Genomic DNA, 13955 nt, shown 5'->3' on the forward strand with positions numbered 1-13955 from the left:
CATTCTGCTTGGTTTGTGTGGGTGCCACTGACTATGTGATCAGATGTTCTGAGTGTGGGTCCGGGATGTGGCGTCTGAGCTCTGCACCTTCACAGACGGTGTTGTTTGGGCCATTGGGGGACCCAGGGACCGGCTTCCAGCCAGGGCGGCAGCGGCACTCATAGCCCCCAATGTTGTTGAGGCAGTGGGTGGAGGTGTGGCATGGGTTCTGCCCCAACGTGCATTCATTCACATCTGAGGACAAAGCCAGAGGGTTAGGGTCCCTCCACTCACCGCACCCATCCTGCCTGCCCCTTCTCTCAGATTCCCTGTACTTCAAACAAGGATGGACACAGACACACACACACCACGTCCCAGCCACCTAGCCTGTCAAGACAGAACTTTACGACAGCATTTCTACTGTAAAAACCCCATAATCTCGGATTGTCCCTGCAGGGTGAACAGGGTAGAAGCGTGCGTGTGAGTCATTCCAGACAACGCTGAGTCCCTTCACGTACGGTGCAGAATGGACTGGGTGTTGGGGGAATGAAAGGAGGGAGGTTCTGATGGGCCTCTATCCAGGGAGGTTGCAATGCTGACCTGCCCCCTCGTTGACTCGGTGGGTGGGGTAATGACACCACTACTGTCCCAAGCTGCACTGCTGTCGAACAGACCCCAGAGGGTCCGCCCTGCCCCTCACAGCCCAGGTTCCCTGTCTCCTCACTGCCTGCACTGAGCTTCCACCGGTCCTGAAAGTACTGCTGTCTCTCGACTCCCAAAGCTCCTTATGGCAGCTTGCTTCAAGATGACTCAGCAGGCACGTATCCTCCTTTTTCAGGCAAAACTAAGGCAAAGAGGGAAACTGAGTCATGGGAGCTGCACTTCCCAACGAAGGCTCTTACTCATTTCCTCCTCAACTGGGGACTGAGGTTCCCCTTCTCAGAGCTAGAAGAGACACTTCCTGCTGGAATGTGACAGATGAGGAAGGATGAGGCCAGGAAGTGTGCACAGAGGCCTGGCCTCCACAACGGAACCCCAGGCCCAGAAAGCCCTGCTGCCTCCCTGCTCTGTGGTGGGACCTTCCGGGGAGGTGAATCCTTGGGCAGAGCAAACCCCTGGTGTTTCGGGAATCTGAGGGTCTTCTCCCTCCTCCTGACACTGCGGGATCCGCTCAGCCCCTCCCAGCGCAGCCTCACAGCGTCTTCCAGGGCCTCTACCTGTGCACAGATTCGGGTCACCCGGGTTGAGCTCCAAGCCCGGCGGGCACTCGCAGGTGTAGCTGCCCTGGGTGTTGATGCAGACGCCGCGGCTCTTACAGACTCTGGGTTTCAGCTGACATTCGTCCACATCTGCAGGGGGAAGAAGAGGGTGATGGGTGCCTGCAGCTGTGTCCTGGGATAGAAGCATCGCGAAGGCCCTGCTCTCTGCTCCTCAGTGAGTGGGTGCCTTTTCTAATTCACACGGACGCGTGCTATGGGCAAGCATGGTGGCCCAGATGTTCTGTTGTCCAGATGTTGCCAGAAGTAGTCCAAGTCCTCCCCGTCTGCCAGCTCTGGCTCCCTCGGCCTCTCCCAGCAGCTCCCACCTGGGGCAGGGTCACATGACCACCCGTGTCCCAGTCTGAGGACCTGGACGAGTCCAGGGTGCGCCTTCCTGGGAACCAAGTGCAAGGGAAATCCTGTGTTCCCCAAGCAGGACCATCTTGGCTCCCAGTGATGGCTTTTGTCCTAATTTCCCAGAGCCATTGCTTGCTGCCTGAGTTGCCACTGGAATCCCGGTGATCCTAGCAGGACAGCTTGCTCTCATCCCCACTATCTCTGAGACTCCAGCTCCATGGAGATGGACCAAGACCCATGCCCGAGCCAGGCTCCTCAAGGAGAAGGTTTTCTACAGAGGAAGGGAGATGAACACGATGCCAACCAGTCCTGGGCCACCCAGAGAGTGGACACCAAGCTGAGGAGGACAGTGGGGACTGATGTTCGGGCAAGCAACCTTGGGGAGATGAAGGTGACTTTTTCTGATTCCCATGAAGGCATGCTTGGACTGGCAGGAAGTGGTGAGAATCCACATCTGAGCAAGGCAAGTGGTGAGCAAGGGCTGATTGGCTGGAATAGAGAATGGGAGCTGATGGCAAGGGGTGGCAGGGGTTTCTGTCTTCTTGGCCATGTGTCCCCACAAAGGACACAAACCTATGGTCCCTGCAAATGGGCTCAGCCTCCATCTTCTGTCCCCAAGTGATATGAGTCAACATGGGCCCTGGGTCGACCCCCTTGGAAGAGCATCAGTCTCGGGGAAATTATACCCTCTCTTGCCATTTGTTCCAGATGAGACCCTCTTCCATTCACCTGAATCTCCAGGTATGTGCGGGGTGGTCCACATCACCCTTCCCACACCCAACACAACAACCTCCCAGATCCTGGTCATCTGATTTGCCATGGGCTGGTTAATGGAAATTATTGGGGAGAGTCAGGCAGAGCCTTGCACAGGGAAACACATGTAGGCAGAGAAGACAAAAACCCAAGTCAAGGTGCCAGGCGGTGTCTTCTCCAGGTGGGGTTGTTGGCCATGGTCAGGGCCAGCTGGGGAAGAGGAACCCACTCTCAAATCCCCCTCCTCCCATGTTTCTGGACATGGTCCCTGGATTATTCAGGGCCCAGGGGTCTGAGAGAGCTCCCAGTGTGGCCAAGCCCATGTGGGCCCCAGTGAGGTCAGGATTCATCATGGTAGTCACTGATGATGGTGAAGATTGGATATTGTGTTGGAAGACACATGCTCTCAGCTTCTGAAGTATCTTGATGCCATCTCTCTCGTTTGTTTTATGAAAAGAAGATGCCAGGTGGGCAAGGACATTCCAAAACTGCAGAAGTGATCCTCTACAGAGGGTTCTGCCTCGGGGGGTTTGGGAAGGGACAGGATACCAGGATGTTCTCTGATGCCTGGAAAAAGTGAGCTGAGTGACCTCAGACCTCAGGTACGAGGAGATGGAACACACAAGTCAATTCTTACCTCGACACATGTTCTCACTCTCATTCCTGAATGTTCTTGCCCCAGAAACAAGCTCATATCCTGGAATGCATGTGCAGTAGTGGCTGCCCTCTGTGTTCTGGCAGTCTGCGAATTTTCCACAGGACACTGTCGAGGACGGCCCACACTCATTGATGTCTGGAACACAACAGGGCAAAGGGTCACCTCCCAAAGCTGTGAGTTCCCATAGGGCAGAGGCCCTGGCCTCCAGCCTGACTCAGCCATAGGGACTGGAGAGAACTCACCTTGCAGGTGGCTTTCCTGGGACAGGTCTGAGCTGGAGCCAGCTGCTCTGAAAGTCTGCTCATGCTCTGCTCATCCCTGATCTCTGGCTGGGCCCCAGAGCACCTAGACTCAGACACTCTGCTGTGCCATGATGGGGGCTGGAAGGAGGTCTGCACCCCCTTCTGCAGGCCTTGTGCGGTAGACAGAGGCACTGAGTCCCTGCTTGCACTATTGGGGACCTGGAGGTGGGCTCCAGTCAGGGTGACAGTGGCACTGAAGGCCACTCTGGATGCTGAGTAGTGAAGGGAGTCATGGCTGGAGTCTGTCCAGGCTAACACTTTTTCACACCCAAGGATAAAGCCAGGTGGTCAGGTCCCTGCCCATTGACAGCTTCCACCTCCCAATACAAACAGGGGTCCTAGTAAACCCCAGAGTCCTCATCAAGCACTCCCCCAGTTCCACTCTCAGGCATTTTCAAGCCTGAGTGTTTCAGTCAGTTAAGCTTCTCCGTTTGGCTCAGGTCATGATCTCAGGTTCCTGGAATCAAGCCCCACATCGGGCTCCCTGCTTAGCGGGGAGGCTGCTTCTCCCTCTGCCTCTGCCCTTCCCTCCCACTCATTCTCTCTCTCTCTTTCTCTCAAACAGATAAATAAAATCTAAGAAACGAAAAAAAAATGCCCCAGTATGTCTCTGGAGGAGTCTTGCTACCTCCAACCCGGGAGGAAGTTTCATTTATCTGAGCTGTTGCAGATGTGAAATGAGGAAGCAGCATGCAGGTTCTCGCCGCTGAGTCACTGGGGGTGTTTCTGGTCTCTTATCTCTCCCTGTTCTTTAAGCATGAGAGGAAAGAGTCCCATTGGCCAGGTTCATTGAGTATCTCAGGGACCCACAGAGCAGGGGGTCTGACTAATCACTGGCTAAAAATAACAGTTTAATAAGAACAAGCAAGACAAGAATGCATCAAAATGCAGGGACAGAATGTTTTCTCCTGTACATTCCAATCAGGTCAATAAGACTTTTAGAGCCTGAAAGGACTCAGGACTCATGCTGAGTTAGGGCAGGCAACTGGTCTCCCCCAGACCAGTTTCCTACCTGAGCTCGTGGACATCCTTTCTAAGGCCCCAGGCTCAGGCCGTGGGTGTCAGCACCAGAACAGGACAGGATGTGGGAAGACACACACCTGACACATTCCTGTTCACCCCATCTGAACAATGAGACTGTCCTCCTCTGTTATCAGATGGTGGCAGTGGCTGGACACCTGCCTTCAAGCAATTGGGTGGGGGGGAGCAGTGGAGTGCAGTGGGGGACAGGTGGGAATGAGGTGTGCGGGAGGGCAAGACATGACAATGAGAAATTCTCAGCCTAACAAGTGTGCTCCCAGGAAGGAGCTGGGATCCAGGCACACCATCAGCAGGGCTCCTCGCTGTGCTCCCCCAGCCACGAGTCTCCATAAGACACATGCACAAATGCAGGGGGATCCATTAGGGTTACCTCTTGGGCATGGAGGGGCTGGGAGGAGTCACAGCACCACCTTTTATTCCGTGGTAAACTTACTTTCTCCCCCAAATATTAAATGACACATGGATACTGAAAAGACAAAGAAAATGTAAAAAAATGAAAACAAAGAAAATCACCCATAAGTCCACTATACAGACTACTAGGAAATTTTAGGTATTTTTTTCTTATCTTTTCAAACGTATTAGGAGTAAATATTCTGGGTGAGCTCACGCTAGGAGGAGAGTGTGAGCTTCCAGGCCCTGGGTGTTTCTTCCCTCCCGTTGCTTCCACTACTCTCCCCTTTCCTTGTGCTATGAGAATCATCACAGTGATAACAGTAATAACCGTGATAATAGCTTGTGTTTGACAGTCTGCTCTCTATTAGTCTTCACATTTGCTTCACACACGTAAATTTTAAATCTCACTCGCACCCTGTAGGGTAGGTACAATGATTATCCCCGATTTACACAAGCAAACTGAGGCATAGAGAGGAGAGCATCTTCCCCCCATCACCTCCCTCCACCATCTCCACACCCCTCCAGCACCCCCAAGCCCCTGTACCATCACAGCTCTCCAAGACGCTGGTGAAGATCTCCCCAGACGAAGAAATGTATCCCGGGGAGCAGCGACAGGCGGTGGCATTGATACACATGGATTTCGGAGGGCACCAGCGAGCACAGTCTGTGGAGATAGAGTTTGTGGGGATAGAGACCAAAGTCAGAAGGCTCAAGAAATGGAGGGAGCCAGGGGCCAGGAGCCTCTGCTGGGAGCAGTGGATGGGAGGTGGAAAAAGGAGAGGGATGGCTGCCATTGAAAGAGGAAAGGACAGAAAACTGGACATTTAGGGATGTACAACTGTCTCTGTTATCTCCAGGAGACCAGAGCCTCACCTGAGGATATGCCGCCCTTACCCCCTTGCTGGTGAGAGGACCCAGGCCCTGGCATGCACTCCCCAGCTTATGTCACCAGTGGGGCCTCTGGGCAGACTCACCACTAGTCTTCTGGGCCGAAGCTCCCAATGACAACAGCAACAGCATCAAGAGTCCTGGGGCAGAAAAAAACAGAGAGATGACAAAGAGAGGAGATGGAGCTCCAGTTTCAACCCTTGTCCTCATGGCCACTGCATCCTGGGAGATGGCTCTGAGGCTGCGGCTCATGGCTCTCCCAAGGCTCTTGTAATGTATGAAGATTTGAGGACCAGTCCTCTTCCCTCCCTCTCCCTGGACTCCCTTAGGCGTCGGTCACTATCAGACACCATCCTTATGGAACCCCCGTGCTACAGGTAAGGGGACAGAATATACACAGGTGATGTCAGGGACACAACTTAGGAATTCCAGCCTCTCCCAGGGGCACCTGGGTGGCTCAGTAGGTTGAGGTCCAACTCTGGCTTCTGGCTCAGGTCATGATCTCATGGGTCGTGAGAAGGAACTCTGCATCGGGCTCTGTGCTCAGTGGGGAGTCGGCTTGGGATTCATTCCCTCTTCTTCTCCCCCCTCTACCCCTCCCCCCTCTCACAAATAAATAAATAAATCTTTTAGAAAGAGAAAAAAAAGAAATTCCAGCCTCTCCCGATGGAGGGGGTAAATCTTGCAGCACAAAGTCCTCAGATTGGCGTGCTCTGCCCATAGCCAGGTCCTTTGTTCTCTGGCAATGGCAGAAATCTACCTTGAAGATTTCCTTCCAGGATCATTCCCCCCTGTTTAACCCACATGTTTTGGGGCACAGAAGAACAGCATGGGTTTGGGAGTCAGCCAGCCCCAAGTCTGTGTCCCAGCTCACAGTGGTATTGGCCAGGCAGGGAGCCCAGGAATCACAATAGGGGGAGCTGGTGATGGGTGTGGGGTAAGAACTAAGGCACCAGCAGGTGGAGCCACCATCTCCTGGTTAGGTGGCCTCTCCAGGTGCAGCACCCATGGCTCTATGGTTCCTTCCAAGTGAGCTCCTGCCCTCCTACAGCGCACTGAGGGCACAGCCTTTCCCTTTATCTCCCAGTCTGGTCCTGAGTGATGAGTCACCGGACAGGCTCCATGGCATGAAAACCACGGCGGGTGTGAAGGAATCTCCCCTACAGCAATCACCTGGCCACCTGTTAGAGTCTGTCATTCCATTCATGGGAGGCCTGATGCTGCTGTAGAGGTGGGTTTTTGGGGTGGAGCCTTTATTGTCTCACAGCTCTGGAGGCTGGAACTCCAAGATCAAGGTGTCAGCAGGGTTGGTTCCCTTCATGCTTCTCTCCTACGTTCTGATGCTTTGCTGGCAAACTTCCGTGTTCTTGGCTTATAGTAACATTGCCTTGATCGTTGTCTTCATCTTCAGGGTCTTTCTGTGTGTGTGTCTACTTCCCAATTTCCCCTTTCGTAAGGACACCAGTCATACTAGAGTACAGATCCTCCCTACGTTAGTGTGACCTGAACCTAACTTAAATAACCACGTCGGCAATGGCCCTATTTCCAAACAAGATCACATTCTGGGGTACTGGGGGTTGTAACTTCAATGTATGAATTTGAGATTCACAGTGAAATCGGTAGACTCTGAGTAAAGTGGATTAGATTCTATAATGTGGGTGGGCATCGTTCAATCAGTTGAAGACCTTAGGAGAAAGAAAGACTGATCTCCTCCAACGAAGAGATAATTCTGCTTTCAGACTGACTTCAGACTTGAGAGGAAACATCAATGTTCCTGGAAACATCCCTGGGTTTCCAGCCTGCCCTGCAGATTTCAGACTTTCCAACTTTAACAATCTCATAAACCAATTTCTTAAACTAACACATTCTCTCTCATTCTTCTATACACACATATACATACATACATACATACATACATACATACATACATACATTTACATCTCTATACATATACCAAAACTTGGTTCTGTTTCTTCGGAGAACCTGGTCTAATATACGCCGGAAATGAGAAAGTTCTGAATAGTCCCAGTGTTTACCCGAGAAATAAATTTCACCAATTTTCTTCTTTGACAACTTAATAGAACTGAGTTAATACCATTCTTAAAATTTCTTCCCTGCTCTCCCTTACAGAGATAGTGGGAAAACCAGAAATAGAGCAAAAACCAGAAATAAAGCAAAGAACAGAGAAATTCTCAAACTGGATAGAGTTCCCGGGTAGCTTTAGTTGCCCTATCACCATTGTTGTAATTCTGCCTACCTGGCAGCAACCTCAGATCCCCGTTCCTCATGGTGCAGACACCAGCGAGCCCAGCCACAGAGGAGGCCGTCTCATCTTCATCTGGGTGTGCTGAAAAGACTTCCTGTTTTAAATCTGACTTTAAACATACTTCATCATTGGATGAGGCTAGATGAGCTGCTTAGTAAACTGCTGATCTGGATGCTTCTTTCCCCTGTTTCCCCATCGTGTACATCTCTGAAACCTCTCACTTCTCTTTTTAAGTATTTCCTTAGCATTTCTAGCAATCCTACTGAAAGCCTCCTTGACGGTTTCTACCTTTTTGATACAGGAAGACCTCCCCAACGTGAAGAATCGTTCTATTGGGTTTTGGCCCCTATGAGGTCTATGGTTCAGAGTGAACAGATTGTTTTTCATCTGGTGAATATCTATTCATGGACTTCTTTAAGTTTTTATTTTGAAATAAACATTGACAGCACTTTCAAAAACAATTTAAGTTTTTTTTAAGATTTTATTTATTTATTTGACAGAGAGACAGCCAGCAAGAGAGGTAACACAAGCAGGGGGAGTGGGAGAGGAAGAAGCAGGCTCCTAGCGGAGAAGCCTGATGTGGGGCTTGATCCCAGAATGCCGGGATCATGCCCTGAGCTGACGGCAGACGCTTAACGACTGAGCCACCCAGGTGCCCCTAAGTTTTTATTTTGAAATAAACATAGATTGACAGCAGTTTCAAAAACAATTCCTAGAGGTCCTTCCCTTGGTTTCCTACGAAAGATATATTTTATGTATTTATGTATTCGTATGTAACGATAGTCAAATAACTAAACAAAGAAACTGACATCACCACAATGTGTGTGTATAGTTCTGTGACATTTTATCAGATGCACAGATTCCTGTAATGGTCATTGCAATAAAGTAGATAAGTATCCGGTCACCACAAAGCTCTGCGTCATGCAACCCCAACATCCCTAAACCCTGGCAGGTCTAGAACCAAGGTGTTTTTATTTTTTAACAATACTCAAAAAAGTCTGAAATTCATATTCATTGATAAAAGAAAATATTCCTGATATGTTTTAAAAGATAAGAAAAAGGTACCCCAAATGTTCCACTCTGTGGTGAAATTGTGGTGATTTTCTTTGCATTTTTTACATTTTCTTTGTTTTCTCCATTTCCATGCATTAGTCTGCGAGAGCTACCATAATACCTCGTATTAATGAGGTGGCTTAAACCACAGAAATTTATTTTCTCAAATTGTTTCTGGAAGCTGGATTCTAAGGTCAAGGTGCCAGGAGGGTTGCTTTCTGGTGAGGGCTCTCTCGTGACTTGTAGATGGCTGCCTGCTATCTGTGTCCTCGTACGATCTTTCCTCTGGGAGTGGAGAGAGAGTGGGAGGGATGGAGGGAAGGAGGGAGGGGAAGGATAGAAAGAGAGAGGGAGGGACAGAGGGAGCGAGAGATCACTAGTGTCCTCTAGTTTCAAAGCCAGAGCTCTTCACTCTGCATCGCCCCGGCCACATGCAGGTACTGCCTTGTCCCCACCACTCGTCCTCTGGCCTGTATGCCCTTGAAAAACTGCTTCTGTGCTGCTCCCAGGACTGAGGACCAAATGCCTCACAACCTTGGATGTGCCTGCCCCTCCACCACCCTGAAGCCTCTGTACCCTTAGAACCCACCATGGGATTGCTGAAGATCTCCCCAGAGGGAAATATGAATCTGAATAACCGCAACAGGCAGGGGCACTGAGAGGTATGGAGTCAGAAGGGCACCTCCAACCACAGACACTGTGGGGATGGAGACCGTGCTCAGAAGCCCCAGGGAATGGAGGATGCCAGCTGCCAGCTGGGGACCAGAGAATGGAGGAGGGGAACATTAGCTGCTAATGAAAGAGGAAGAGTTCAGGGGCGCCTGGGTGGCTCAGTCGTTAAGCATCTGCCTTCAGATCAGGGCGTGCTCCCAGAGTCCTGGGATCAAGCCCTGCATCGGGCTCCCTGCTACACTGGGAGCCTGCTTCTTCCTCTCCCACTCCCCCTGCTTGTGTTCCCTCTCCCGCTGGTTGTCTCTCTCTGTCAAATAAATAAATAAAATCTTTAAAAAAAAAAGAGAGAGGAAGAGTTCAGGAAACTCTAGGCATTTGAGGACGAGGAAAGTTTCTCTATCTCCAGAGGAAGACCATATCTGAGGCTCATTCACAGAATAAGCCTCCTCTCCCTGGCTCTCCCCCTTGTAATGAAGGAACCCAGACCCCAACCTGGCATGCCGTCCGTCACTCCTGGGCCAGCTGGGCAGGCTCACCTCCAGGGCTCAGGGCTGCAGCTCCCAAGGGCAACAGCAGCAGCACCGACAGCCCTGGAGCAGGAAGAGCGGTGAATGAGAGGAGTCAAGCTCCAATGCGACTCTTGGCCATATGGCCACTGCCCTCACACTAGCTGGCTCTAGCCGTGCAGCCCCCAGCTTTGCAGCAGAATCCCGGAGGCTCCCCCGACCAGGCTCCCACACTTTGCATGGAGTCTTGGGCTCCATGTCTCTCTTCCATCCCCTGGGACACCCTGAGGAATCAGTCACCAACAGCCACAAGCCGTCATGGAATTTTAGGTGCTACCAGTAAGGAGACAGAATATACGCGGACAGCTGACGCCAGGTGCACAACTTACAAACCCCAACCTCGGGTGCACAACTACAAACCCCAACCTCGGGGCACCTGGGTGGCTCAGCTGGTGAAGCATCTGACTTTGGGGTCATAATCTCGGGGTCTTGGGATTGAGCCCCACATCAGGCTCCCTGCTCAGTGGGGAGTCTGCTTCTCCCTCTGCCTCTGCCCTCCCCCCTGTTGGTGTTTGCTCTCTCAAATAAATAAAATCTTTTAAAAGACAAACAACAACAACAACAACAACAAAGAACCTCCAACCTCTCCAGCAGGGGGGGTAAATTTTAAAGGAAGAGTCCTCAGATTGGTCGGCCATTGCCCAGTGCTAGACCATAGTAATCTGCTTTCTCGTTCAGGATTCCTCTCCCTGGATTACTGGTCTCCCTGTTCCAGGAAATACAAGTGAAGAGTGGGTTTTGACATCAGCCCCAAATTTAGAGTCCTCACCCCTCCCCTTAAATGTGGCCTTAGTTTCACCACTTAATTTTTCGAATCTCAGTTTGCTCAATTGTAAAATGGGTATAATGAAAATGACAATTGAATGTCATTATTATAGAAGTCTGCTCTCAGGAGTGAGATGTTAAAATAGCTAAAAGGAAAAAGGAAAAGCAGCCTTTCCTCCCTTTCTCTACAATTCGTTCTTGACCTGAGACACTCCTGTGTATGAGTCGCACTCAAGGATCTGGCCCTAAATGACTCTCTTGGCCTGGCTCTCCCATGTGGACAGGATTCCTTCCTTTTCACTGGCTGCCCTTTTCCCCAGGAATGCTCCTGCCTCTCCCTGTGTGTCACAGCATGAGGTTCCGGGGGGGGGGGAATGCACAACAAGACGGCCTGAGTACAGCCCCAACTCTGACACTTTTCAACTGTGATATTGGGCAAGCGTCAGTTTTCTATCTGCAAACTGGGAATTTTCAGAGTCCCTACTCATACGTGAGTCCCTAACTGTACACATGGAGGAGAGGGCCGGGCACATAGTAAGTGATTCATAAGTGCTAGGCTTTTGTTCTATCCTCCTTGGGTCCCTTTATTACTGATCAGTGCAGCCCAAATCAAATATCGTCACTATGACCTCTTTCTTGAAGAACATTACCGTTTTATTCACAAAGCAGTATATATTCATTATCTGAAAAGAAGACGTAAGGATCTGGAAATGAGACCATCCTGGATTTGCCAGGTGGGCCCTAAATCCGATGGCTGATGTCCTTATACAGAGAGGGGAGGACACAGTGAGGCTCACAGAGGGGAAGGCCTCGTGGAGACAGAAGCAGAGATTGGGGTGATATGGCTATGGTACCTGAATCAGGTGTCTCAATCAGATGGGGGCCCCCAAATATGAGGTGACAATAAGGTGGAAGCTGGTGGTGCCGGCGGTGCCAAGAATTCACCCGGAGCGGAATAAAGATGATAGAAAGTATGAACACCCACCATCCGCACTGACATGGATGGAACTGGAGGGGGTGATGCTAAGTGAAACAAGTCAATCAGAGAAAGACAGTTATCATATGGCTTCACTCATATATGGAACATAAGGGATAGAGCAGAGGACCATAGGGGAAGGGAGGGAAAACTGAAGGGGGAGAAATCAGGGAGGGAGACAAACCATGAGAGACTCTGAACTCCGGGAAACAAACTGACGGTTACAGGAGGGAGGGGGCTGGGGGGATTGGGTAACTGGGTGATGGGTTTTAAGGAGGGCACGTGTGGTGATGAGCATGGGGTGTTATACACAACTCAGGAATCATTGAACACTACATCAAAAACTAATGATGTACTATATGTTGGTTAACTGAGAGGAAGGAAGGAAGGAAGGAAGGAAGGAAGGAAGGAAGGAAGGAAGGAAGGAAGGAAGGAAGGAAGAATTAATTCACCAAGCAGAATAAAGGTGATAGAAATCGATTGAATACACCACAAGGGAGCAGCGGGCAGGACAGCAGAGGAGAGGCTGTCTGCCACGAGGCATTGGGTAGGGACCATTTTTAAAGGGGGAAGGGCAGGCAGTATGGCAACATATGGAATCTTCCCTTTTTTGGGAACTGTGCCTGGTTGTAAGTAGCCCATTGGTCAGTTAGGGCCTGCAGATATGTTGAGGTGGGCGCCTGACGGGCCTGTCGGTCTTCAGCCAGGATGTCGCTCTGGCCCTTTCTGCGTTCTGTTGCCCAAACCTGTTTGCCTGAAAGCAGCCTCTAAGGTGTCCACAAGCCAGGGGGCATCTGGGGCCCCCAGAGCTGGAGGGGGCAATGAAAGACCCTCCCCGGAGCCTCCACGGGGACTGTTGCCCTGCCAGCTGCTGGATTCCAGCCTTCTGGTCTCCAGAAGTGGGAGAAAAGAAGCTTCTGTTGTTTCAGTTATTTTAAGACACCAAGTTTGTGGTGATTTGTCACATCAGCCACAGAAAACTCATACAGCCCGAAAGTTGGGTCTGAATCTAGGATATTGGCCCTGGAGCCTGCCTGCTTGGCTTGAATCCTGTTCTATCGCTTACCGTCTGCTCATCCTCTAGGGTCACAGAGCTTTCCTGAGCCTCAATTTCCTCATCCGTAAAACTGGGGTAGTCGCAGCACTTCGCACACAGGGCTGCTGTCGGAATTAAATCAGTGATACTCATCAACCACCCAGGAAAGTAACTACCATGTCGTGGGTGCTCCCGACGTGTCACCTGCCTTTAGCGGCAGCAGGAAGACACTACCGTGGGTATCACGGTTTGAAATCTGCTGCTTTTCAGCTATGGATGAAATCAGTTATGACGGAATTTGTACCCAACTATCTATTCCACATTTTTCCGTTCCAGATTGAAATTCTAAGCTCCTCAAGCAATTTCTTTTCCCTTTTCTCATGATAGCCTTTCCTAAAATAGGACACCCAGAGCCTCCTATGTCGGACGTGATTTTACATCTGGTTTACATCGTGGACTCTGGAGTGTAGTCTTTATAAATGCCCCCCCCCAACCCTTTCTTTCATTCCAGGTCTGTGTAGACAGGTCTGACGTAATTCTGATACCTTTGCCTTCGTACGTGAGAAATTTCTTTGCCCTGGCCGCTTTCAATACTGTATCCTTGGATCTAATATTTGCGAATTGCACTATGACGTGACGTGATGTAGGTTTGTCGTGGTTGAGCTTGGGAGGGGTCCTCTCGCCTCTTGGACACGAATGTTTGTTTCCTTTGCTAGATTAGGTAAATTTTCAGCTACAATTTGTTCAAATATCTCTTCTAGACCTCTGTTTTTCTCCACCCCCTCAGGGATGCCGATGATTCTGACATTGGAACGTTTCATTGAGTCAGTAATCTCCTGTAACCTACATTCGTGGGCGTGGATTTTTTTGAGTCCAGATTCTATTTTAGCTTTCTCTTCTACTAACCAATACTCCAATTCACTGATACATTCTTCTGCCTCATTCACCCTGGCCGTCAGAGCCTCTAGTTTTGCTTGCATTTGGCTCATAG

The 13955-nt window shown here is 50.4% G+C and overlaps 1 protein-coding gene and 1 long non-coding RNA gene across 5 annotated transcripts in view; both read right to left on the bottom strand.

Moving 5' to 3' along the window:
• Nucleotides 1-8030, bottom strand: part of LOC103682119 (adhesion G protein-coupled receptor E2-like) — a 60634-nt gene extending 52604 nt beyond the window's left edge. For 2 of the 4 annotated variants that reach the window (XM_040629161.1, XM_040629159.1), the window contains exons 1-6: nt 7888-8030; nt 5717-5770; nt 5287-5406; nt 2986-3141; nt 1197-1328; nt 88-234 (exon numbers count right to left, since the gene is read on the bottom strand). In XM_040629161.1, the coding sequence (XP_040485095.1) occupies nt 88-234; nt 1197-1328; nt 2986-3141; nt 5287-5406; nt 5717-5770; nt 7888-7918 (640 nt within the window). In that variant the 5' untranslated portion in view covers nt 7919-8030. The remainder of the gene's footprint in view (nt 1-87; nt 235-1196; nt 1329-2985; nt 3142-5286; nt 5407-5716; nt 5771-7887) is intronic. The other 2 variants (XM_008711712.2, XM_040629162.1) reach the window with 2 other exon arrangements.
• Nucleotides 8031-8506: 476 nt separating this feature from the next.
• On the bottom strand, nt 8507-12036 carry LOC103682118. Its single transcript, XR_573358.2, has 3 exons — nt 10771-12036; nt 10114-10211; nt 8507-9234 (listed from the first exon to the last, which is right to left on the bottom strand). It is a non-coding gene; the product is annotated as an uncharacterized LOC103682118 (long non-coding RNA).
• Nucleotides 12037-13955: the final 1919 nt, after the last annotated feature.

This window comes from Ursus maritimus, unplaced genomic scaffold (assembly GCF_017311325.1).
Source record: "Ursus maritimus isolate PB19 unplaced genomic scaffold, ASM1731132v1 scaffold_14, whole genome shotgun sequence".
In the NCBI taxonomy this organism is placed as follows: domain Eukaryota; kingdom Metazoa; phylum Chordata; class Mammalia; order Carnivora; family Ursidae; genus Ursus; species Ursus maritimus.